The 25,208-nt window shown below is 47.3% G+C and overlaps 1 protein-coding gene and 1 pseudogene across 6 annotated transcripts in view; both read left to right on the top strand.

The window, feature by feature from the left end:
• ACTR3B (actin related protein 3B) overlaps positions 1-25,208 on the top strand; it is a 90,939-nt gene that overhangs the window by 33,481 nt on the left and 32,250 nt on the right. For 5 of the 6 annotated variants that reach the window (XM_019424879.2, XM_019424874.2, XM_019424875.2 and 2 more), the window contains 7 exons: positions 398-522; positions 1,392-1,502; positions 12,366-12,461; positions 14,175-14,282; positions 16,928-17,071; positions 19,857-20,030; positions 21,592-21,684. In XM_019424879.2, the coding sequence (XP_019280424.2) occupies positions 1,431-1,502; positions 12,366-12,461; positions 14,175-14,282; positions 16,928-17,071; positions 19,857-20,030; positions 21,592-21,684 (687 nt within the window). In that variant the 5' untranslated portion in view covers positions 398-522; positions 1,392-1,430. Of the gene's footprint in view, positions 1-397; positions 523-1,391; positions 1,503-11,190; positions 11,247-12,365; positions 12,462-14,174; positions 14,283-16,927; positions 17,072-19,856; positions 20,031-21,591; positions 21,685-25,208 lie in introns of those variants that run through there. The other variant, XM_019424878.2, reaches the window with a different exon arrangement.
• On the top strand, positions 4,751-4,851 carry LOC128775879 (U6 spliceosomal RNA; annotated as a pseudogene).

Raw genomic sequence — 25,208 nt, forward strand, 5'->3', positions numbered from 1 at the left:
ACTCTTCTTTTTTGTATTATATTTTTAATTTGTCTCCTATATTGTATTTTAAAATTTGGAACCTATTGATACATACCCCAAGGGCGTTTCATTTATTGTCTTGTGGGATTTTTCCAGATGAAATCGAGAAATATAGTGATATAGCTTCTGTCAGCATTAAAAGCAGATCAGCTAAGTTCCTTTGTACCATTGAAAATAATACTGCAACATAAAAGCTGTTTCTGTATTTTATGTACTCGTTGATAGTGTCTTTTCTGTGAACACCCCACCCCATATAAAACCCTAACATTGAAAATGTAATTGTACATACATGGGGATTATATGATCCTTTCTTGATCATTCAGATAAATATGAATAGTGATGGAAATCTTTGTGCTTTTTTTTTTTTTTTTTTAAGGTATTGCCATCAGGGAGTCGGCAAAGGTAGTTGACCAAGCCCAGAGGAGGGTGTTGAGAGGAGTCGATGACCTGGACTTTTTCATAGGGGACGAGGCCATCGATAAGCCCACGTATGCCACAAAGGTGAGCTCCCCTTAGGGATTTGCTGCCTTAGTGTGGAGCCGAGAACAGAACAGTAGAAGGGAGAGTGCAGAATGGCAGATGGTCTAGAAACTGTACTTAGGAGTTAAGGGATGTATTTTTATTTTTATGTTTAAAAAGTTTCTTTCTTAACTTTATTTAAAACAAATTTGTCTTAAAGTTTATTTTTGAGAGAGTACGCATGTGCGTGCACAGGCACGCGCGCAAGTGCGGGGGAGGGACAGAGAGTGAGGGAGAGAGAGAATTCCAAGCAGGCTCTGCGCTGACGGAGCCTGGTGTGGGGCTTGAGCTCACAAAATGTGAGATTGTGACCTGATCAGAAACCAAGAGTCAGACACTTAACTGACTGAGACACCCAGGTGCCCCAGTTTTGTTGTTTTTGAAGGGGGTATTTAAAATTTTTGTTTACATTTTATTTATTCTTGAGAGAGAGAGAGAGAGACAGAGCACAAGTGGGGGAGGGGCAGAGAGCGAGGGAGACACAGAATCCAAAGCAGGCTCCAGGCTCCGAGCTGTCAGCACAGAGCCCAATGTGGGGCTTGAACCCACGAACCGTGAGATCATGACCTGAGCCGAAGTGGGGCTCTCAACCGACTGAGCACCCCCAGGTGCCCCATCTGTTACACATTGTTAACGCACTTCCTTGTACCTGGAAGTAAGGGCTGCAGAGTGGAAACAGGAGCATGGCTTAATCTTTCTGCCCACGTGCCTGTTTCCTTTGGTGAGTGAGGTCCGTCCCTGTGCTGGCAGCCCTCCTCTCTAACCCAGTCCGTCCTGGGCTGGCGTCGTTGGACTCTTACTCTTACTGTTGTGACCTGAAGGCTGACGTATTTTGGTTTCTCTTGCTGTAGTGGCCAATAAGACATGGAATAATTGAAGACTGGGATCTAATGGAAAGGTTCATGGAACAAGTGATTTTTAAATACCTTCGAGCTGAACCTGAGGATCATTACTTTTTAATGGTGAGTAACTAGACCTGAGAGGAACATATCCTCAAAATCCCGAATTACTTAGATTTTTCTTTTTCCAGATTACTTAGATTAAAAAAATTTTTTTTCTAAATGTTTGTTTATTTTTGAGAGAAAGAGAGACAGAGTGTGAGTGGGAGAGGGGCAGAGAGAGAGGTAGACACAGAATCCGAAGCGGTCTCCAGGCTCCCAGCTGTCAGCACAGAGCCCGACGTGGGTCTCGAACCCACGAACCGTGAGATCATGACCTGAGCCGAAGTCAGATGCTTGACCAACTGAGCCACCCAGGTGCCCCCGGATTACTTAGATTGTAAACTCAAGATATTCTTCCCTGGAGAGTTTTAAATTCCTGTAAAGCCGTTTGTATGAATCCGGTGCTTTTTTGGCACATAACAGAAGGCTCATCAAAAATGTCTGAAGTCAACAGGGGCTCATCAGCCATCAGAACAGCAAGGCCCGAGCTGGGCGGTTGCAGGGCTCACCACTCGAGGGCACTAGAGCGGCCTTGGTTCCCCGCAGGCCCCAGGATGGCACCACCTCATGCTTTAGACGCTCTTAGAGGTAGAAACGCTTTGTAAGAATGAAGAGTCCCTTTCCCGGGAATGTTCCCAGCCTGTGTGTCCCATCTGTCCCTGCCTGGCCTGGTCACTAGCAGGGGGAATGAAATTACATTGATGGGTTTAGACTAATCCGATTTCCTCCTGGGGGCTGGGGAGGGGACGGTGTCTGATGGCCTGGCCCCAGGAGGGTGAGTACCTAAACAGACTCCGTCAGCAAGGAAGACTGGGGCGCGGGGACCGTGTGTGGGTAGCGATGCCCTCCTGATGGAGCTGGAGGGCTAGGATTTTTGCTTTGTAGCAGAGGAAACCAGTGAAGCCACTATTTTGCCGGGCTTTAAGTCTTATAAAATAAGACTGAGCTTAGTTATGGGTCCTGATTATGGCACTTAATTGATCTTGTTCAAATAGAATAAAACATTACAGAGAAATGAGGAGAAATGTCTCTTGGTTATGGAATCTTTTCTACTTGTTCTACTCAACATTATGTATTTCCTTCCATGAAATGTTCTTTTTAAGTTAAAATTAATTACATGTTCAAAACGCTTGCTTTATAGAGAGCAATTGCATGTAACATAAGCTGCATATTAAAACGTACATAATTTAGCTTTGGATTTTCTCCATGCAAGGATATTGTCAAATGGTCCCAGATCCAATTATATAATTCTTTCTAATGTTAAATATGGAGTGTGCTTTAGAATTATCTGACTTAAAATATGTTAACTGCAAGGCTATTGTGGTAGTTTGTGGAATCTATATATTTGATATCTATTAAGGCAAGTCCTTGAAAGTGCTCTGATCGTTTTTCTGGCTGTATCTTTGCAACTGGGAATTGCCAAGTATGGGTAATGTGTTTTACAGGCCACTGTGTATTTTCTATCCTGTGTACCTACAGTGGTTTATGTAAAATAAATGAAGCCAGGAAACTGACAGTGTGTCTGAGTGGCTTTGTCTTTATAGCCAAAACAAATCACAGGCTCCCACCTGTCACATTTGGCATGTTTCCTTCTCTAGCACATCACATAACTACCTGTTGGATGGGGTTGTAGGACCAGGCACCGTGCCCAGCTGCTTCCTTCTGTCTGCCTCAGCTCTCTGCGCCAGGATTCCTCCCTTTCACTCCACACAGAGCAGGCCTGTGGAGCAAACGCTACCACCAGGACGCAGCCTGCAGGAAGTTTTCCCTAAAATCATTTTTTTTTTGGCATGTTTAGAGGCTAGTGAGGTAAAGCCACTTGCCAGGAAGGAATCGGAGGTGTTTGCTTTGACTATGGAAAAGCTGAAGTCCATTTGCCAAAAACGAGTATCTGTAACGAATGTTAAAAAAAATCAAGTTTATTAAAGATAGGAAAATATTATATTATGTACATTGTGCTTTGAATTCTGTAAGTCACTTCATTGCAGGCGGTGGCTGAGAAAGTGATGAGAATGGTAAGTTTCCTTCAGGTTTATACCCTTAATCATCAGTTAATGGAATAGTTAAAGCGGAGGAAAGCAAGGGTAGAGATTTACGGCCAAGTCATAGAAGTTAATTGAAGACATTTGCTCAACTGCTACATCACATGAGAGCTTCTTGGTGTTAGAGAGTCTCAGAGGTCTAAATTATAGGTCCCTTGGTAGCTCACAGAATTGTTCTTTCTTTCTGCTGCGAGCAGACATCTGAACATACAGGGTGAGAATGAGCTCGTGACGGCTCCTGTTTTTCAAGAAGTTTCAGAGTCTCAAGTCGTACTGGTCATCTGGACCGAGGAGACAGTAAATGAGAATTGTCCTCCGTTCAGTACCAAGTTGCCCGGGGTTCAAAATAGAGTCATGTGTTTTAGAGGGTTGCAGTGCCCTTGAGTGGAAGTGGAGTTATAACTTCAGGAGAGGTGTGCACATATTTTGAACACGAATCAAGCCAGAACAAGCAAGCAGCACGTGCTGCTCACAAAGGCCTGAGAGCGGAGAGCTGCGGTGTCCAGGAGCAGGGATGACGGACACCCCGGCTCGAGTGGGGCGGGGCAGGGGAGAGAGGAGGATATGCCGCCCGTCCTCCGCCTTTCCCACGCACATCGGTGAGGGCAGATCTCTTTACTCGATGCTAATCTCCTGCAGAAACAGCCTCGTGACACGCCCAGAAATAATGCTCAGCCAGCTCTCTGGGCATCCCTGAGAATTAGTCGTCACATGCAGTATGTCCTGTCTCGCTGCCGTAGTTTCCTTCCTATTCTTGAGAATGACTAGGACCCGCTCTGCCCAGTACGGTGGCTGGCGGCCAGTGCACAGGTTGGCTTCCTTGGGTTCGCCGAGCTATAGTTACCACTGGCCGTGCGCTTTCCAGCTTCCGGTATCTTGTCATCTGCTGTCCCGCTCTCCCTGCCTTGAGGATTTGTGTTTTTGAGGTTCCTCTACTGCAGTTACAGAGGCATGTGGGAGTGGAGCGATGTAGGTACGTGTGTTCATTTTGCTGTCTTTTTCCAGAAATAGGGATTGATTTTTGTGGTACTGATTAATTATTCATATCTGAATCAATACCAGATGATATTTTACCATTGTTATGAATAAGCATGTTTACGTTGCTTGCATTTATGTGCTGTTTCAATCATATGCTTCAGTATTTAAAAAAAGTAAGAAAAACTCAATACTGCCATTTTAGATATTGTTATACGTACTGGTTCGGGAAGGTTTTATTTCAGTTGATCTGTGTTCGTTGCGCACACACTAACATTGGAACGATACGAAGAAGATCAGCACGGCCCCTGCGTGAGGGTGACACGCAGACTCGTGAAGTGTTCCTTGTTGGAAAAAAAGATAAATTGCTCTCCCAGAGGAACAACTGTGGCTAGGAAGCACAGAAGAAATGAAGGACGGAGGAAGACGGATTTATGTTACGTTTCTCCGAATCCTTGAGGATATTGCCCTTAATGCTGAACCAGATTCAAGAGCCAGGAGAGCCTAATTATACCATAAACGTTCCCTTAAATGGAAATACATAGATTTTAGTGTAAATTCTTCACAGATGGTGAATTGTTTGGCAGTGAATAATAAAAGTGTAAAAAACAGTCACTTAAACAAATTAGGGGTTTTATCTTTCTTTAATAGAAGTAGTAGGGGGGGCAATGCTGGTGTGGTGGTTCTCTAGTGTCATTAGGGACCTCTGGGCTCCACTATGTTTAGCATATGACTTCCATTCTAAGGATACCTCAGGATCACAAGTTGGCTACTGCCGCTCCAGTCATCATGTCTGTGTTCCAGGAGAGGAGGGGATAAGGGCAAGAGAGAGACTACTACTTAAGTCCTAACCTTATACAGAGCTTTTCTAGAAGCCATGCTCCCCAGCTTTTGCTTCTGATTGGCCGGAATGTACCCACTTGGTGAGCCCTGTCCACAAGGTGAAGTCTGGGAAATGCTTTTCCTCTGGCCTGTTGCCACCTCCTGTGACTGATCAGTGCTCTGTCAGCGTGGCAGAAGGCAGAATGGATGCTGGGTATGACGTGACCGCAGGCATGAGGACAGTGGCAGAACAAGAACTGAGCCGATTTCAGAACCGTGGCTGGGTCCTGCCTGTGCGGAGCGTGTCATCCTCCGGGGAGCCAGCAGGCAGGGCAGAGCCCTGTCACGGTGTGCTGTTCCCCCTCCTGTGCTGTGTGTCTGCGGATGCGTTAAGTCAGGAGGCTGTGATAGCAGTTCCTGTGGCGCTTCCCCTACAGGCCGTGACCCGGGGCTTCAGGCCTCTGGTGGCGATGTTTTTCCATTCCAGAACTGCAAGTATGGCAGAACATTGGGAGGACATCTCTGGGACTCTCCACTGTCCGGTTGTAGCAACTTAATTATTCACATTGGGCATAGTTTCATCTGATCTTTCCATTCCTGTTTCTAGATGGTTTGCACTCACTGTTGCGTGCCCCACCCCCTCATTTTCTCGCACAGCTGCCATCACTTGTTTCAGTGGCCGTGTGGTCCTCTATCCAGTGGGTACTTCCTGTCTGCTTAGCAGTTCGGCTCTTTTTAGACGTTGACTGTGTTTCCAGTTTCTTGATTTTATAAGAAACAATACAGTCTTTGCTCATACGGTTTCGCCCTCTATTTAGAGCATTTTTTTCTATAAAAAGAACTACCAGGGGCACCTGGGTGGCTCAGTCGGTTGAGTGTCCCACTCTTGGTTTTGCCTCAGGTCGTGATCTCACAGTTCATGAGTTCGAGCCCTGCGTCCGACTGTGCTGGCAGCGTGGACCCTGCTTTGGATTCTCTCTCCCTCTCTCTCTGCATCTCCCCTCTCAAAATAAATAAGCCCTATAAAAAGAACTAGCAGCGTTTGATTTTGGGGTGCAGAAGTATGACTAGCCTTCTGAGCCTTTAGCCCCTTGTTCGTGCTCTGTCTGCATTTATACAGAGGCCACCGTGTGGACTCCCGTCAGCATTCATTGAGACCCTTTTTGATTAGTTGATGGAATAAAAAATCACCTTGTTTTTATTTGCATTTCTTGACAACTTTGACCTTAAACATTTTTTCACACGTGTCTTAGTTTTCTTTCCTGTTGTGAATTTCCTGTTCATGTCCCGTGCTCTTGTGGATATCAGTGTTTTATTGCTTGCATTTTTTCTGGGATCTTTCTTTCTTTCTTTCTTTCTTTCTTTCTTTCTTTCTTTCTTTCTTTCTTTCTTTCTTTCTTCTTTGCCCAAATAGACTCCTTTATTGAACTTATCAGGTGGTCTTGAGAAGCCACTGAAGAATCTTGTGGGTTTTTTTTTATTTTTAATTTTTTAAAATTTACATCCAAATTAGTTAGCGTGTAGTGCAACAATGATTTCAGGAGTAGATTCCTTAATGCCCCTCCCCCATTTAGCCCATCCCCCCTCCCACACCCCCTCCAGTAACCTCTGTTTGTTCTCCATATTTATGAGTCTCCTCTGTTTTGTCCCCCTATTGCTGGGATTTCAATGAACTTTTTTCTGAATTAGAAATTTTTTCTGATCGAATTTATCATTGTAACCATTTTTGAATGTACAGTTTGGTGGCATTAACAGTAAGTACATTTACCTTGTTGTGCAGCCGCGAACCCCATCGTCTCCAGAACTGAAGCTCTGTCCCCGTTAAACACTTAACCCCCAGCCCCTCCCCTGGCCCCTGACACCCCCCCCCCCCCCCGCCACTTTCTGTGTGTGTGAATCTGACCCTTCCCGGAACCTCGTACACGTGGAATCACCCAGTATTTGTCCTTCTGTGACCGGTTTCCTTCACTCAGCATGGTGTGGCAGCTGTCAGAGCATCCTTCCTTCTTGGGGCGAGGAGACCGCGTTTTATACACGTACTGCATTCTGTCTATATAGTGATCTCTTTCACGTAATTGGGAGGAGACTTTTGTCAGCACATGTTTTTTTTATTCTGTTGTGTTTTTTTTGCCTATGTTTTTTGAACATCTATAGCTCGAAATTTTTATGTAGTGACTCTTTTTCCATTTGATGTTTATACTTAATCTTCATCCATTTGGGGTTTATTTGGAACATATTTGACACTGAACTTAAACTCCAGAAAAGTCCAGGGAGCCAGGGTTACTGTAATTTTTTTTTCTTTAAGATTTATTTATTTTTGAGAGAGAGAGGGAGCACAAGCTGGGAAGGGGCAGATGAGAGAGGGGGACAGAAGATCTGAAGTGGGCTCTGTGCCGACAGCAGCGAGCCCGACGGAGGGCTTGAACTCAAGAGAACCACGAGATCGTGACCTGAGCCGAAGTTGGACACTTCACCGACTGAGCCACCCAGGCGCCCCGGGTTACCGTAATTCCTGTTGGTGATGTTTTCCTATAGGCTTGGTGTTTGCTCCGGACCAAACACTGCCCGACTATGCTCGTACTTTCCAGAACCTCTACACCTTTCTCTCTTGATGCTGACCCACTTCTATGCAGCGTAAATACTTTATTATTATTTATTTTTATAAATTTAAGTTATTATTCAAGTATGTGGGTTCCCGTTCAAGGTGAGAGAGAACTATAGCTCCCTTTAGTTAACGTATGTGATTTCTGCTGCTTTGCAGTGCATGTATTGATAATTACTTGCTCTGTGCCCAGGCTCCCCCCACCCTCCCCGAGTGTTTACCTATATTTCTTTAATTCCGCCAACAACCTTGAGGTGGGTGGTTATTAGGCCCATTTTTCAGGTTGATCGGATTGATAGGTTCTCTGAGAGAGAGATTGTGGCCAATCCTGTTGGAATCTGCAGGCCTTGTTTGTGTGCTTTAACCAAAAGAAGTCTTTAACGGTAATCAGCCACATTTATAGCATTAACTATAGGCTGGGCGCTTTGCAGGTATTAGCAAATTTAACCTCAACCCTTTGAGGTAGGGACTTTAAAATATGTAATATGTTGTTGAGTGACTTTTAGATCCCTTATGTATGATCTGCTTTTGTGTATGACTTCATTATTTTTCTCCTGTGTTTTAAGATTGCTCTCTGTCTCTCCCATCCAGGGAATATATTGATTCCGATTGCGGTGATTAAAACTTTCTCGTGGCCCTGTGTTTGAGCTTTGCATCAGTTGCTGCACAAGAGTTTAAACCAAAGCCTGCAGCTGGTTGATAGCTAGATTGTTTGTGTGTTTGACGAGGTAATATACGCAGACAGCACAGGATTCAGAAGGTGCCGAAGGGCTTCCAGGGCTAAGTGTGTTTCCTTCTCACCTCTGTTCCGGTTCCCAGACCTTCTAAGGGGGAGGGAGAGGAAACCACCTTTATCAGTTCTTAACCAGTTAATGGTGTATCTTTCCAGAGGTAATGGTGTGCAGACATGTAAATTATACATAAACTTTTGTATAAGTGGCATCAAAATACCCACCTTGTTTTCTTTTTATTAAAGAAAATAAAAATGTTGTGATCAAAATGTAATATGAAATTTACCCTCCTAATTGTTATTTTAAATGCATAGTTCAGCAGGGTTAACTGTGTTCACATTGTTGTCAGAGCTCTGGTCATTTCCCCTGGAACAATTCTTCGTTTGCTAAAAAGTTTTCGTTAGAAGTTACTGGCACAGAGGAATATTTAAGAATGTAGATGGGCGGGGGTGGGGGCATCTGGGTGGCTCAGTCGGTTAAGCATCTGACTTCACCTCAGGTCATGATTTCACGGTTCGTGAGTTCGAGCGCCGCATCGGGCTCTGTGCTGATGGCTCGGAGTTTGGAGCCTGCTTTGGATTCTGTGTCTACTTTTCTCTCTGCCCCTCCCCTGCTTGCACTCTGTCTTTCTCTGTCTCTCAAAAATAAATATTGAAACAAAAAACAGAATGTAGAGGTTCTGGAGACCCCTTTCCCTTTTCATGTAACAGTTTGTCATGATGGTTTCATGGCAGCACATATGGATCTCATTCTTTGTCATTGGGGCAGGTGCTCTCCTTTATGGATATGGCGTCAGTCACTTAATCGTGTCCTTCACGATGGCATTTAGGTGGTTTCTCCTCTTCTGATACAGACAGTGCTGACATTTGACCTGTCTGGAGCATCTTGCTCTAGATGGGTCTCTTGTCTCCACAATGTAATTTTATTTTGTTTCATGGTTTTCGCTGAGAGACTTTTTTTTTTTTTTTTTTTTTTTTTTTTAGTAAGTGAGTTTCTCACTTGTGTTTGCTGAAGATTTTAGTTGTAATAATTCACTCTCATCAAGCACATTCCGCGTGCCAGGTGCTGCTACTGTAAGCACTTCCACTCCGTCCATCTTTCCACCTCTGTGAGGTCAGTGCTCATTTCCCAGAGAGAGAAAATCACTTTCCATCGACAGTAGAGTCAAAGGCTGGGATTTAACCCAACCACTGGGACTTCAGAACTCTCCTTTGGACCATGCTGGTCTAGTATGTTGCTATGGGACAGGCACATTTGCTCTTCGATGAGCTATTTTGCACTGTGTTATGCTTTCTGGTTTTAATGTGTTTTATTTATGTGTTAATTTTTTAAATCTCAGGCTTAGTTTTCTCTTTGCTTTGTAGTGAGTGTGTATTCTTTCTAATTTGGTATTAAAACATAATTTAATACAACTAATTGCATATATTTACTCTGTGTTTGGAGGTGATTGACTATTTCCTACTGTGATTAGTGAGCAAGTCGGTACATTTCCACATTTTCTTACTTCCTTTTCCTTTCATCTGCCTCCTGCTTTTGATTGATTGTTACTGAACTTGTTCTGATGTCAGCATTCATAACGTTGTATGTACTAATGCCTCTAATACCTGATCAGTTTAAAGTGATGTATTTGAGTCCATGGTAAGAGGATATCATTGTCTTTGTATTCTCTCCTTTTCCTTTATACCTTTCAGCTTGATGTTATTTCTGCTGTTTTAATTTATGACATTTACATTCTGTTCTGTAAATCCCAGAAAAGAGCAATCTTCGGTGCTGCGTCGTGAAAGGATTAAGTGCTCACTGTAAGGCTTTGGCTGAACGTTATCTTCTAATAGAGTTCATCCACAAAGGGCTTCTCTGCGTTCTTGTATGTTAAAGAAATTTTGTTTTCGCAACATGCTCGACTGGCAGTGTGACCAGATGTAGAATTCTTGGGCCACACCTTCCTGCCTGGAAGACTGTAAGGCCCAGGAGTCCCCGCGTGTCCCAGTGTTAAATGGAGCTATGTTGATGGCTGGGGCTGGCTGAACTTTTCCCGCTGGAAAGGTAGCGAGGTCTGCACCAAGTGCTGTAACAAAAGACCACAGGCTGGGCGTCTTCAACCACAGGCCTCTGTGTTCTCACAGTTCTGGAGGCTTTAGGTCCAAGATCCTGGTGGGGTAAGGCTTGTTTCTGGTGAGAGCCCTCTTCCTGGCTTGTAGGTGGCCCCTTTTCGCCATGTCCTCACATGGCCTCTCCTCTGTGGTCACATGTGGAGAGACAGGGAGAGCTCTCAGGTGTCTGTTCCTTTTCTTACAGAGACGTTAGTGCTGTTGAATTAGGGCCCAGTCCTATGCTACTGCACCTGAATTACCTCCCCGGAGGCCCCATCTCCAAAGGCGGTGACTTTGGGGGTTGGGCTTCAACATACGAATTTTGGGGACACAGTTCAGTCTATAACAAAGGGTATTGTGGACTCTCTTTTTGCCGAAAGGCCCAGAGAATTTTTATTTATTCTTTTTTTTTTTTCTTTTTGCAGCTTTAAATATGTGATGTATGACCATATTTATTGGCATGGAAAAATGTTCACAACATATTGCTGAATGACCAAGAGCAGGTTTATTTATTCTTTTTATCTTTCTCTAATCTTCCAATTTGATAATGGTGATGATTTTAAAATAGACATTTGAGTTTTTTTGAGATGATTTTGGTCTTGATTTGTATATGTGTTTGTTTTTCTATTTTTCTGGGCATGGGTTTTCCTGTTCTCTCTCCCCTCTCCTCTTGTTCTCCTCTTAGTATTTTTATATGGTCTCTGGCTGGTTTCTGTGCACTTTTCCCTCGTCTTTTGAATGGAGGGTGTTCTTCCTGGACCTGTGTAAGCGGGGGCTGGGGCTGGGGGTGGGGGCAGGGCAGTGTCTGGGGGAAGCCGCTTCTTCTCCCCTGGATTTTTCTCCCTCGCGGCCGACAGCAGAGATGCTGCTTCTGACCTTGTGTCCTGTGCTCTGGCGGCAGGTGGGGCTTGGGTGGCTCCTCGGCTCATCTGCTCAGACCGATACTCTTGTTCCAAACAAGGGCTCCCTGCTTCTGTTCTCCTGGGGAGAGCTCTGTACTTCGCCTGGGGTCCAAAGTCGCTGCTGTCCTCTTTCAGAGTCTTCGCTTGAGTTTTTACTGCCCTTGGCAACTAACTTGCGGCAGACCCGTTCAGTTTCAGGTGTTACGTTATTGAAGAAAGAATCTTATTTGCTGTAACTTGTTCCTGTTTTGGGGGTGGTGGTAATAAGAACAGAAATGTTTTGAGAAGTCTTTGCCATCTTTTTTTTAATTTTTTTTTAAATGTTTTTATTTATTGCTGAGACAGAGAGAGACAGAGCATGAGTGGGGGAAGGGCAGAGAGAGGCGGAGACACAGAATCCCAAGCAGGCTCTAGGCTCCGAGCTGTGAGCACAGAGCCCGACGCGGGGCTCGAACTCACGGACTGTGAGATCATGACCTGACCCAAAGTCGGATGTTCAACCAACTGAGCCACCTAGGCTCCCCAAGTCTTTGCCATCTTAAAGCTTTTACGACTCACAGCCAGATTTCTTTAATTAATCACTGTAAATGTACTCTATCTGTAAAATTAGGGAGTTATACGCATTCTCATTAACATGCTTTTGGGTTAATTTTTTTATGGTTCTGATGTAATTACAGGAAATTTGGGTGATCACTAAATATAGCAAATGTTTTCCTACAGACAGAGCCTCCACTGAATACACCAGAAAATAGAGAATATCTTGCAGAAATTATGTTTGAATCATTTAACGTGCCAGGACTCTACATTGCAGTTCAGGTAAGGGCAAAGTTATTTTTACAGTTCCCAACAGACCTTAGCTGCGTAACCGTGGAGGAAATGGTGAATCCAAAGGCTCTCTGCTGTAGGAGTGTGCTGTGTGTTCTCATTTTCCCACTCCCTGAACACAACTCCCCCACCCCATTCAGACACTGTAAAGAACGCGTTCCATGATTTATGTTTTTATATGTACACTGTTGATCTAGAACGTATCTGGCTCTTTTTACGTGCCTTACAATCTAACGTGTTTTCTTTGGGTGACAAGATTGAGATATAGATATGGTTCTCTTTTTGGCCTTTCTCCCTTTTGATCATAGCAGAGGAAAGATACTATGGAGTCTGTTAAAAAAGAAAACAAACACCTTTAGAGGGTCGCCCCTATGGATCTGGGCTCCTGTGTTTCCACAGACTTCCAGAACTTCTCTTGAAACTTCTTCTTCACGGTGTGGGGAGTTTTGTTGGTTTTGGCAGTTGTTTGTCTGTGATCCTGTATAAAGAACTTGGCTGAAATTTGGGGGAATATTGAGATAGGTGTTTCCCAAAATGTTTCCTGCATGATACCTGGTCCCTTATTTTTAAGGAAAAGGAAGAGGAGTTGCATGGGAGAATAATTTGGGAGATCCTATGTGCTGTAGCCTGCATGTGGTGACTTACGGTGGGTAGCAGAGTAAAGGCCCTGAGAATGCCTGCGTTGAAGAGGTCTGTTCATCCCAACACTTCCACATCTATTCAACCAGAAATCTGCTCTTCTCATAGGTTATTTACGTTGCATGGATTAGGGAGACTTTTTAGAAAACCCTGAACCACAGCCAAGTGCATCAAGGCTGCCTGGAGGGCATTTTATATAAGATTCTCAGGCTTCATCTCAGACCAAGGTTTTCAGCCCCGGAGCTTTGGAATGGGCTGTTCTCTGTGGTGGGGGCCGCCCTGTGTGTTGCAGGATGTTTGTCAGCCTTTGTGGCCTCTACCCACTAGAAGCAGCACCACCACCTGTCTCTCCTTCCCTGAGTGACAATCCCAAGTGGTTCTGAACGTTGCCAGAGATTCTCTGGGGGCGACATTGCCCCTGGTTGAGAGCCACTGCCCTGGTCCTGCCAGATGAGAGTTCCTGGGTGTGAGGCTTGGTAACCGGTGTTTTCTTCTTTTATAAACTCCACAACTGGGGCGCCTGGGTGGCTCAGTCGGTTGAGCATCCGACTTCGGCTCAGGTCATGATCTCACAGTTCATGAGTTCGAGCCCTGCGTCCGGCTCTGTGCCGACAGCTCAGAGCCTGGAGCCTGCTTCGGATTCTGTGTCCCTCTCTGCCCCTCCCCTGCTCATGTGCTCTCGCTCTCTCTCTCTCTGTCAAAAATAAATAAACGTTAAAAAATTTTTTATAAACTCCACAAGTGATCCCTTACTGCAGCCCATTGGGAACTAGTGGCTTAGAGATTAAAATCTTCTTACTCCTTTATAAAGTTCCTTTCTCATGGGCTTTCCTTTGTACAGATTTGATTTATTTTATTGGAAACTTGGCTCACTCAGCTTAAGTGTGTTCAATACCTCATACTCAGTCCTTAAGTTCAATTTGGAATTTGAATTTTCGGGGAGGGTGGCGGACAGGGGAGGTGGAGAGTTACGTGGACTAAGTAAAAAGAGCGTATTGATAGGCCTGACGGCAAGCGACTTGAGAAACATTCCTGTGTGCTGACGATTCCGCGTCTCGTATCCAGGCGGTGCTGGCCTTGGCTGCATCTTGGACGTCTCGGCAAGTTGGCGAACGCACGCTAACGGGGATCGTCATCGACAGCGGGGACGGGGTCACTCACGCCATCCCAGTGGTAAGCAGGATGTTCAGTGCTTCACTCTCTGTAGGCCTCACCTGATTTCGAGGTAAGGGAAGAAATGAAAGAAGACACGCTTTCTGTAATCAAAACACCACGTTAAAAGTCACGGCTGTGCTTAGGAAAGGTAGCAAGAGCTTTTACACCCGGTAGATGAGAAAGGACAGCGCCCCTGGGCCGTGGCGTCAGCACTTGTGAGCTGGTCCTTGTGAGCACTTGTGAGTGGCAAGGTCCTGCAGTGGGGACGACGGCCGTGGTCTGGTCCCGTGGCCCCCGCTTGCTCCTCCAGGCGTTTGCGTCACCAGGGAGGTTTTCCTGGCCCACGTGCGGGGCTGCTGGGATAGACGTCCTCTTGGATTCCAGACTGTAGGCATGGTGCCTGGCCACCCGAGGGGTTACCGCCGTTCCGTGACAGGGTTGTATTCCTCTGAGCGGCTCATGCTTTAGAGGAATGACTTCCTGTCTTCAAATGTATTCAGGAGTGAGCAGCAGAGAAGGCACATTCTGACTTGCAGAATGCTCTGTGATGTCGCTTGTTGGTTTTAATTTTCAAAACGTTAGAGAAGTGATTCCTAGTTCAGGCTTCAGGAGACACCTGCAGTCAGGAAGAAGCAAAGCCAGATCTGCCCCGTGCTGTCTCCTCGGGCCCCTGCCGGGCCGGGGCAGCTGGTCCCTGCAGGTCCGGTGCGGGTTGCACCCTTGGGCTGGTCTCTGCACACTCACTCCTCTTGTGGGTCCCCGAGGAGGCCTGGTGTGTGACGCTGACTGGCAGGTTCCAGCGCTGGCTTCTCCCTGAGGTTATGCCCTCGACCTTGAGTACAGACTGAGCCCCTGGGGAGAGGCGGCAGAGGACCTTGTGGCCTGGCCTGGCCCGTGTCTCAGGTGAGGAGAAGAGAAGGAAACATTTCATGCCGAGTGCAGGCCCACAGAGAAAGTGGTCGTAGAAGTTTTTATCTCTGTCTGTTTATCCTTTTTTTTCTGATTATAAAAATTCCATTTGTTGTACGAGTTGTACTAAACTAACAGAAATGTGGAGAAGAAAATAACATGACCCAGAAACATGCCCAGAGAACTGCATTATGCTTTTTGTCTGGAGAGCTTTCCACGTTCTTTTGCTTAGGTGCACACATATGTATGTTTTAAGCAAAACTGGAATATTCTATGTCTGGTTCTGTATTCTAACTGTATCATAGGATTCTAAACTTATGTTTTACATGTTGATCTCTGCCTAGTGTTTTTTCTTGTGTTTAAATATTCTGTGAAGAAATATTTAATAATTGCCTAGTAGCCCATCACGTGGGTTTGGGATAATTCATTCGTTGGCTTTCCTGTTGTTGGACGTCTAGGGTTTTTCTTTATTTACTTTTATTTTTTAAAGTCTTTAATGCTATGATGGAGCTGATACTTATTTAACACTGGTTGACTTCCTGGTAGAAAATGTTACGAGTGAGGCATGCAGTATGATAATTATGAGTGGTTTGTGTCAGCTAGTATTCTTATGAGTTTAGATTGATCTTTAATTTATACATGACTTTTATTTCCATACTAAGATATTTTATAAATAGCTTGGACTCTGTGGAGGGGCCAAATCTTTTCTTACTTCTAGAGTTCAGGTACATGAGAAAAACCACGCCAGGAACTCAGTCACGTGCCCTTACAGCTTAGTGCTGACTGTGCAGTGCTGGTAACCACTAGCCTCGATCAACTGTAGGCGAGGTGGACTGTCCCCTCCACCCCATGTCACACGGGCATGTGGCGCAGACTCTTTTCCTGCAGGGACCGTGGCGGGAAGCCATCCCTTCTGGCCGCCAGCCCCCAGAGAGTGAGCGGGGCGCGTGTGTCCCGGGAAGGCTGGCGAGGGACCTGGGCCACACTGCACGCTGTGGGTGTGTGAGCTCTGGGCACGGCCCCAGTTTCTTTCTGGGCACGGGTGGGCAGGCTTCACCTGCTGGGAAAGCAGCTGAGTGAGAGGGGTCCCTGTCCTGACCAGCACTGGCCTCCAAATGCGCAGGCTGGGGGGTAACTCGCCAGAATTACTCCCAGCGAGTGTAGCTCTTCGTGCAATAAATGGGGTTATTTACTGAGTCCTGAGTACGTGCCAGAAACAGTGCTATGTGCTTGCCTTCCTCAAGTCTCTATTGTAAACCCCCGTGGGGTCTTGTTCACCCCATGCTGTGGGGCTGAAACGTGGTGACAGACTGGTCCGTGGTCACCCAGCTGACAGATGTGGAACCAGGATTCGAATGCAGGTTGTCTGAGCCCCGTGTATTTAACCAAATTGTTGACTCTTAAATATAAGTAGGTTTATAGTTGGTTTAATAGTTTATAGGTAAAACTTTTTCCTTTTTGTTAGACGAACATAAAACAGTTTCCTCTTCTGACAACATGACTTATTGGAAATGAACCGGCTTTTCCTTTCACATTCCTGACACAGTCATCATTTTGCTTGCTTACAGAGAGTCTCAGGTTATATTCATGGAACTGTGCATGCAGTCACTGTAAAAGACCTCCAGTCTTGGGCTTTGTGCACAGTGGGGACTCTAAACGCTTGGTGTGCCGTGAGGGGGTGGGACACGGGGTCCGGGGAGCTCTGCCCTACTGGAGTTACTCATTCTGGTCCTTCTGCCTCTTTTCTTCCTTAGGCAGAAGGTTATGTAATTGGAAGCTGCATCAAACACATCCCGATTGCAGGTAGAGATATTACCTATTTCATTCAGCAGCTGCTAAGGGAGAGGGAGGTGGGAATCCCTCCCGAGCAGTCATTGGAGACCGCAAAAGCCATCAAGGTAAAAACAGATGGGAAATGGGCTGGTTTGGGCGGAGGGGGGTGGGGGGGAATGGGAGGGGGAGAAATGGTGTTTCCGACCCTTCCCCTTGCTACCATCCCCCTGCTCCCGCTTTCCTTCCTCTCCCCAAGGACGTGGGTCTCTGGTCCTGTTTACCACTTGAGTTGCGGGGCAGGAAGCCTCAAAAGCTTAGCCTTTTCCTCTGAGCATAAATGCTGTGGAAGCTCCAGCTGTAAGTGAGAACAGCTTGATAACGGGTATTGAGCACAGGCGCACGTAGTACAGCATCATTTAATTGGAGCCTAATTAGATGGAACCCTCAATTAACTGCATGTGCTTCACGTCTGGAATGAGCAGCAAACAGCAGCCACAGCGGTGTTAGGAAGTCTGCGAAGCCAGCCAGGGCTCGGACTCCTGTCGGGTATTGCCGTGCGAGGTTCCTTGCCCTGAGAATAACCGTGGAGACTGAGGCCTTTCTAGGGTCCAGAATCGTTAAAACCCATCTGTATTTTCTGGCCTCTAGTTACCACGCTGGAGAAGTTACGGGGGGTTTTAAAGCTTGGAAGAAACATGGCTCATGGGTCCTCACTTAAGGTGTCCGCTGGGCCCAACCCTTCGGTTCGTCTGTGTTCCTTCTAAAAAAAGATCCTTTTAGAAGGAACTTCCCTTACTACGTTTCAGAATCAGGACAAATTATTGTTTGAGTCAAATGCAAGAGATTTCAGTGATGCAAGGATAGTTACCACATGGATTAAGAGGGAAGGGTTTGTTTTTGGAGAGGAGCGAGGTTGTGAGGTGGGATGTGTGACCTTGAGCATCTCTTTCCTCACGGGACACACACTTTCTGAACCACAGAGGCGTTTGAGGGGAACGAGCGACCGGGATTCGGTGCTCTTGGTGCCAGAACAGGACAGCTCTGGGCAGACCTGGGGGCAGAATTGACAGAAGTCTCACAAGACTCTTTTTTAAGCTAAAGTATTTTCCAAGGCTTTCCCTCTTTCCCTGCCTGTCTTCAATGAAGGAAATTTGGGTATTTGATTCATGCTTCCTCACCATCCCAGGTCTGTTGCTAATGTGAATCAGAATCGAACTTCTTGTCCCTGACACTTAGGGGTCCCTCTGGGGAGTGTGAGCGTTCCCTTTCTCGTAAAGATTATTGAGTGTGGTGACTGGTGCCTTCCCGGTCCTTGTGGTGGTGTTTGCTTTACTCACAGGCTATGCGGGGTCCAGACCCTGAGATTGGAGGGGGCCATTCAGGTTATGATGATGTCCTGCTCAGCTGTGAGGGCCAGAGTAGGAGACTCCTCCCTGACCCTCCAGATGAGCCGTGCTGGCCCTGCGTGTGGGTTACCTGCTGCCTGTTGCCTCCTCTCTGCTTATGTAGAGGAAGAGATCCTGGAAAGATCCTGGTTGAGAGGTACCCCAAGAGATCCTGGTTGAGAGGTGCCCCAGTGTCGTGGTGCTACTGTGGCCATCTCCCGTGGCCATGAGCAGGCCTGAGGCTGCATAGATCGTGGCACACAGCGTCCTTGCAGCCTGGGTCCAGAATTTAAGACGAAGACTGCTGCACTCCGCCCAGCTTTATGAGGCATTTCACGCCATCAGTTAAGCCAGGGCAGATGCCGCGAGAAACGGACCAGGCTCTGAGGACAGCTCGGTGTCTCTGTCCGCAGCCCGGTGGATTTAAAGTCGTGTTGCCTGACGCCCCCTCCCTCTGTCATCAGGGAACAGGGATGTGTAGCAGATCTTGCCGTCCGTCTGAAAATTCTGCTAGGGCAGATCAAGGATGGCATTAGAATACGTTTCAGGGATTCTGAGAAACTTTGATCTTAATGTCATGGAAACACCTGCACAGGTCCTTCCGGAATCCGTGATGAGCGCCAGCTGCGTGCCTGACGCAGCGCCCACTTGGCTCTTGCCCACAGAAAGCTTCCTTTCGGCAGCTGGTACCCAAGTGCCACCTGCTGGTGTGCTGAGGTCGGCTCTGAGGACCGATGGTCCACCCGGCGGTTCCCCGTCAGGCCTTACCAGATGCCGAGGGAACGACTGCTGTGCGCGTCTCCGGTTGGCTGCCGATGCCGGGGGAAGGCCGCTCGCGGTTCTCTCTTGCGGCGGCGCATAGGACCCCCGTCCCCCTATCCGCGTCTGCCTTTTTTTCGGCGGCACCTTTTGTTCGGCCACCACACAACATACTGTGTCATTGACCTCTTTGTTGTGGTCGTGGCGAACTGTGCGGCGCTCAGCCAGCGCGTGTGCTCTGGCGGCCAGGGATCCCTTGCACGTCCTGCACGCCTCGGCACTCGGGAAGTACTCGTCCGGGGCCCGTGACTGCGCCGTGTCCGACTGCACGGCAGGTCAACGACCAACGGATCGATCATGGCAGGCGTCAGGATCAGTCTCCTGCACTCGGCGCGGGCCTGCTGGTCCAGAGGCCGAAGGCAGGAGCGCCCGGGCCAGGGCCATGTGGGGGCCTCAGAGGCATGAGGGAGGAGGAGACGGGAGACAGGACGCATAGTAGACACGTGTGGACGTGGTTCCAGACAGAATGGCGACAAAATCTGTTGGAGTGAGACTGGTTCATAGCTGAGTTGCAAAGAGAGCGGATTTACACGTCCGACATAGGAGCGTAGTCGTGTCTGCGGTGGAAGGTGACCGAGTGTGAGGCCCGATGGCACGTCCACACTGGCGTCCTGCTGTGTTCAGTGCTTGGGTTCACTGGGCATTTGCTGGAGGGACGAGACTGCGCGGTTAATGCCTCGTGACGTCTTTGTGCTCGTGTCTCCAGGAGAAATACTGTTACATTTGCCCGGACATAGTCAAGGAATTTGCCAAGTATGACGTGGATCCCCGGAAGTGGATCAAGCAGTACACGGGCATTAATGCGATCAACCAGAAGAAGTTCATTATAGACGTTGGCTACGAAAGATTCCTGGGGCCTGAAATTTTCTTTCACCCAGAGGTAAGAGGTTTGCTCCCAGAGAGTGCACGAGCGAGGCGTGTGTGGCAGGACTGCCACGTCGTGTGGGTGGAGGCCGCCCCGTCTGCGTGGCTGCTGCCCTCTGCCTCCGCACAGACCTCGTGGTCGAAAAGCCGGTGACCAGTTGGCCTGCAGGTGGTTGGGGAGAGCAGAGAAGGTGATGGAATTCAAAGCGAGCTCACGCTGCTGCGGAAAGTAGTTTCTCTCAGGGACCGAGTGAAAGTTGCCTCTTTTTAAAAGTGGGGTGACACGTGGCCTTTCCCTCTTTCGTGACCATCCTTCCTAATCCCAGGTTTTAGCCCAGGACAGTCCATCCTGCAGGGCAGGTTAAGCTTCCCGAGGGCTGGCCTTGTCCGTCGTTACGTAGTGCTTGAGAATTACACACGTCATCAGTTTAACTGTTAGTCACAAAGAATTACTAGTTTTGCAGGAGCAGTGATTATGAGGCAGCACTTTAAGGTTTAAATGAAAGGCATTTTACTCGTATTTTGGTCTGTTTTCCTGCCTAATTCAGCTTATGTTCCCTAGGTTACAAACTGCTGCCTGTTTTTAGTTGTGTATATGACTGTTGTGTAGGGGGATGTCACACACATACGAGTTCCTACAATCTAGTCACATCGTGCTCATTCCCTCCTGCCTCTGACGACACCAACTTACAACAGCCATAAAGGTGACAGTGTCGGGTGAGCCGCTGAGCACCTGGGTCCCTGAGACTGTTGTACATTCGGGCTTTCCTTGATTCTAAAACATGCTTAAAATGCAATGTAACCGAGTTATTTATACTTCACCTTATGTAAGTTGTAGAATTAAATCTAAGGCTGTTCACTCAGCTTGCTTGTTACCGTGTTGATTGTGTCATTTTAAAGCCACCGTCATCACAGATGTACCCCTCCCCCCATCTTCTAGCCCGCTGCAGTGATCTTTCATTGACTCTGCTCTTTGTGTTTTTTTTTGTTATATCTTGGCTGATTTTTTCATACTATGAATATTCGTAAGTGTTACTATGTACTCACCGTGTCCCTTGTTACATATCCCACACATCACGCGTGTGCTCCTAATGCAAAGCTGGTCTCTTTGTCAGCCTGATCACTTTCCCTCACTAAACCCACGTGTCTCATCTTTTTTTTTTAACGTTTATTTATTTTTGAGACCGAGAGAGACAGAGCATGAACAGGGGAGGGTCAGAGAGAGACGGGGACACGGAGAATCCGAAACGGGCTCCAGGCTCCGAGCTGTCAGCACAGACCCCGACGTGGGTCTCGAACTCACAGACCGTGAGATCATGACCTGAGCTGAAGTCGGATGCTCAACCGACTGAGCCACCCAGGTGCCCCATCACACGTCTCATCTCTTAAGGGGACATATGTCATCATCACTACACACAGTCACATGGGATTCATTTGACACATTGAACATTCCAAAGTGAAGTTTTTAAAGGAATGGTGAATTCTGTATTTGTTAAAGTTACTTTTTGAGAAGAGTTTTTCTTTTGTCCTGTTGACAGAAATGTATAATGTTTCTTTTACATTTGTATGAAATTTAGTTTGCCAACCCAGACTTTATGGAGTCCATCTCGGATGTCGTTGATGAAGTAATACAGAACTGCCCCATCGACGTGCGCCGCCCGCTGTATAAGGTATAAGCCGCTTGGGTAAGGTGCTTTGACCTCGTTTCAGCACACATCCCCATTTCACTCTTGTTCGATAGGCTTTGTTCAAGGCCACTATGGCAGTAAAATATTTTTCTTAGAGGAGTGGGGATGACCTAAATGTCTGGAAATAGTCTCATTAACCAGAAATAGTTAATGTGAATACTCTAGTATCTTCTTATCTGGCAAGCTGTGTTAAGTTGGACAGTCTTAACCACATGTACTGATGGGAAGATAAAAGCGATACTTCCCCTCATGCTTTTCGTGAATTCCACTCGTCTTGTTTCATGCATATTTAGTTCGGTGTCAAATGAGGTGTTGTCGGGAGAAGGTAGAGCCTGAGACGAAACAAAGAGAAAATGCTCATGTAATATTTTCTCCAAAGTTCTGTTTTATAAGGAGTTTTGAAACTTGAAATGACAAAAAGCTAGCCCGTGTGATTATGGGATAAAGAAATATGGCTGACAGCCACGTGCTGGGAGCAGAAGGTGGTGGTCGGGTGGCCTTCAGTGTCAGTTAGCATCTGCCTGAGTGTGTCACCCCGTCACTGCCTCACACTTTATCCCGCCTTCCTCAGACTCTGGTACTTCACGCGAGAGAGGAGGGAATCAGGCTCAGCACTGCACGTGAGAGAGGAGGGAATCAGGCTCAGTACTACACGCGAGAGAGGAGGGAATCAGGCTCAGTACTGCATGCGAGAGAGGAGGGAATCAGGCTCAGTCGAGGGGGCTCATTGCTAAATTTTGTTTCATCTGCAGTCTTTGAAGAGAGTGAGGTAAATCAATGTCAGTTCAAATGAAAAGATGTCAACAGTGTGTATTGTTTAGTGAGAAAGCAAGTTATAAAATTTACATATGGTATTATGTCATTTTATGTAAAAACGGAGTTCTTAGTTGCATATGAGAAAAGGATTTGAATGATTACACAATACTGGGGGTGAGGAATGGATTGTACTTTCTACTTTTTGTGTTTAAAATTATTAGAAATTTTATGGTTAACAAATTTTTTTTAAGTCTATTTATTTTGAGAGAGCACACAGTGGAGGAGGGGCAGAGAGAGAGAATCCCAAGCAGGCTCTGTGCTATCAGCACGGAGCCCGACGCGGGGCTCAGACTCATGAACCGTGAGATCAGGACCTGAGCCAAAGTCGGACGCATAATCGACTGAGCCACCAAGGTGGCCCAACAGATGTTATCTTTATTATTTGGAAAAATTCACTATGTAGACAACTTTTTATGGGTAAAAACAAGTTACAATTCTATTTTTATTTGTCGCATATTCTTTGCATCTCTCTCCTCCAGTAAAGTGTGCAAGAAAAGGGAAACAAGACAGATGGCAGTATCGAGGCTTCATGTTTTTATTGTTGGAGTAGCACGCGGCGTTCTTCCCACTTGTTACTCTCCCCCCACACTAGCTGTGTCTTCTCGTCCGTGAAAGTGAGGAGCAGGTGTCCGCTGTTTAGTCTTCGTTGCACCGTAACGGGAATGCGAGTCGAGCGGCAGTTACGGATCGCTCGAGATACGGGGCGGGATTTTTCTCTGCACAGTTTAGTTCACATTCGGTGGATTGAGAGGATTCTCGGAGAAGAAACGGCCTTTGGAGAGCGTGTGGACTGAGCCCCGGACGTGGGAGAAGGAGGTACCTGGGCGAACTGGAGCAAATGGGTCTCAGGCTTTCTTTGGTCCTGCTTTGTGCGTCTTGTCCCAGGACGGGTTCCTTAATCTCTGTGACTTGAACTGGCGAGGTTGGGCAGGAGTGACAGAAGAGATGAGACGGTCTTTCCTTTTACCACGCTAACCTGCTCGGGGTCACCCGAAGGGGTTGGCCTCTTGTCTCTTCCCTTGTAGGGTGCCTGGTCCTTCTCTTCCGACCAGTAATTGCACTGGGATGCCACTTCCAGGCGTGGAAGTTTTAAGTGGCTAATAACAGTCATCGGAGCGAAGGAGGATTAGAAGCGGGAGAGGATATCACTTCCAAAGTGGAGGAGGGAAAACAGGTTTTGGGGGCTGGGAACGAGAGAGTGTGCAGACGTGGCTCAGCTCCCGGCACTTTGCCTCCTCACCACTAGGGGGATCTAGCCTCCACTTCCGATGCTTTCTGGACGCTTCCAGGTGACTTTCCTGTAGCCATCACAGTAGCTACACATGCAAGTCGCTGCTTACGTTTTGTCTCCTGAATTGAGGGTCCTTCTGCTGTCACCAGTAGCTGCGGGCCGGTCGGGCCTGGGGACACAGAGTGAGAGGAGGTACTGGCTAGTTTCATCGCTTCAGGGTCATCGTGGTGGGTGAGGGCCGTGGGGAGAGCTTCCCTTGGTGCTGGTAGCCGTGCACACCCACTCCCTGGGCCGCAGCCTGGAGGAGGTGAGCACAGAGCCCGGGGTCGAGGGGTCGGCAGGTGATGGGATGTGGAGGGTGCAGTGCGGCCCGGGGAGGGTCAGGACCGGCAGCGGGACAAAAGCAGGGCCTTTCCCAGTTACTTGTGTTTTCCAACATTTGTTTTAAAATAAAATTTTTTTTATTGATGTTTATTTATTTTTGAGAGAGACAGAGACAGAATGCGAGTGGGTTAGGGGCAGAGAGAGAGGGAGACACAGAATCCGAAACAGGCTCCGGGCTCTGAGCTGTCAGTACAGAGCCCAACACGGGGCTCAAACCCACAAACCGTGAGGTCAGGACCTGAGCCGAAGTCGGACGCTTAACGGACCGAGCCACCTGGGCGCCCCTCCCAACATCGTTTTAAAATCTCAGATTTCTGTCAGCACTGTACTCGGGAAGTTGGAGAAAGTGATTGAGCTTCTCAGTGAAATTTTTTAAATGATAGGAAATCTCAGATTTCCTTTTTTTGGTTAATTTGTTCTCCAGGTGCCCCTTACCTTGTTCAGAAACAGCCTGGGGCGTCTCCATCTCTGAACAGGTTTCTCTCGAAGAAATCGTGTTATTTGCAGACTTTAAATGATCATTTAATAAATAGCCACGGCTCCTTTGTTGAGCGCTGATACGCGTTGAGAACTGGGTTAAGCATGTTCCTCACAGCCGTGGCCTGGGGCGGCTGCGGTTTCTCTCCCCATTCCGCAGACGGACCCGAGGTGGCCGCCGGCTCCAGGCAGCCCTGCTGTGTCCGGTGGGGCCCGTCACGCGCAGGCTGTTGGTCTTTCCCTCCTCACACACATCCCTGGAGGACGACGATATCCTCCTTTACAGATCAGAAGACTGAGCTCTGAGAGCAGTTGGCACGTGAGGTCACGAGCTGCTACGTGGTGCAGTTGGGTTTGGAGTCCAGGCCGTGTCCCACATCTTGGAAAACCCACGTGTGTTTCATCACGTGACGCAGGATGATCCTCCAAAGAGAAATTGCGTCCCTGACCACGTCACCTTTGGGCTTGTCGTTTCTCCCCTGCGGTTTTGGGAAGGGTTTAGTCGGCCGTGGTTGTCACATTTGTGCCGAGTGCGTCTTGCGCTCTGTGAGCCACACGAGTTTTTCCGTGGCCTCTGCAGTGTCATCGCGGCCTCGCA

Source organism: Panthera pardus, unplaced genomic scaffold, assembly GCF_024362965.1.
Source record: "Panthera pardus isolate Hobbes unplaced genomic scaffold, ASM2436296v1 HiC_scaffold_9, whole genome shotgun sequence".
In the NCBI taxonomy this organism is placed as follows: domain Eukaryota; kingdom Metazoa; phylum Chordata; class Mammalia; order Carnivora; family Felidae; genus Panthera; species Panthera pardus.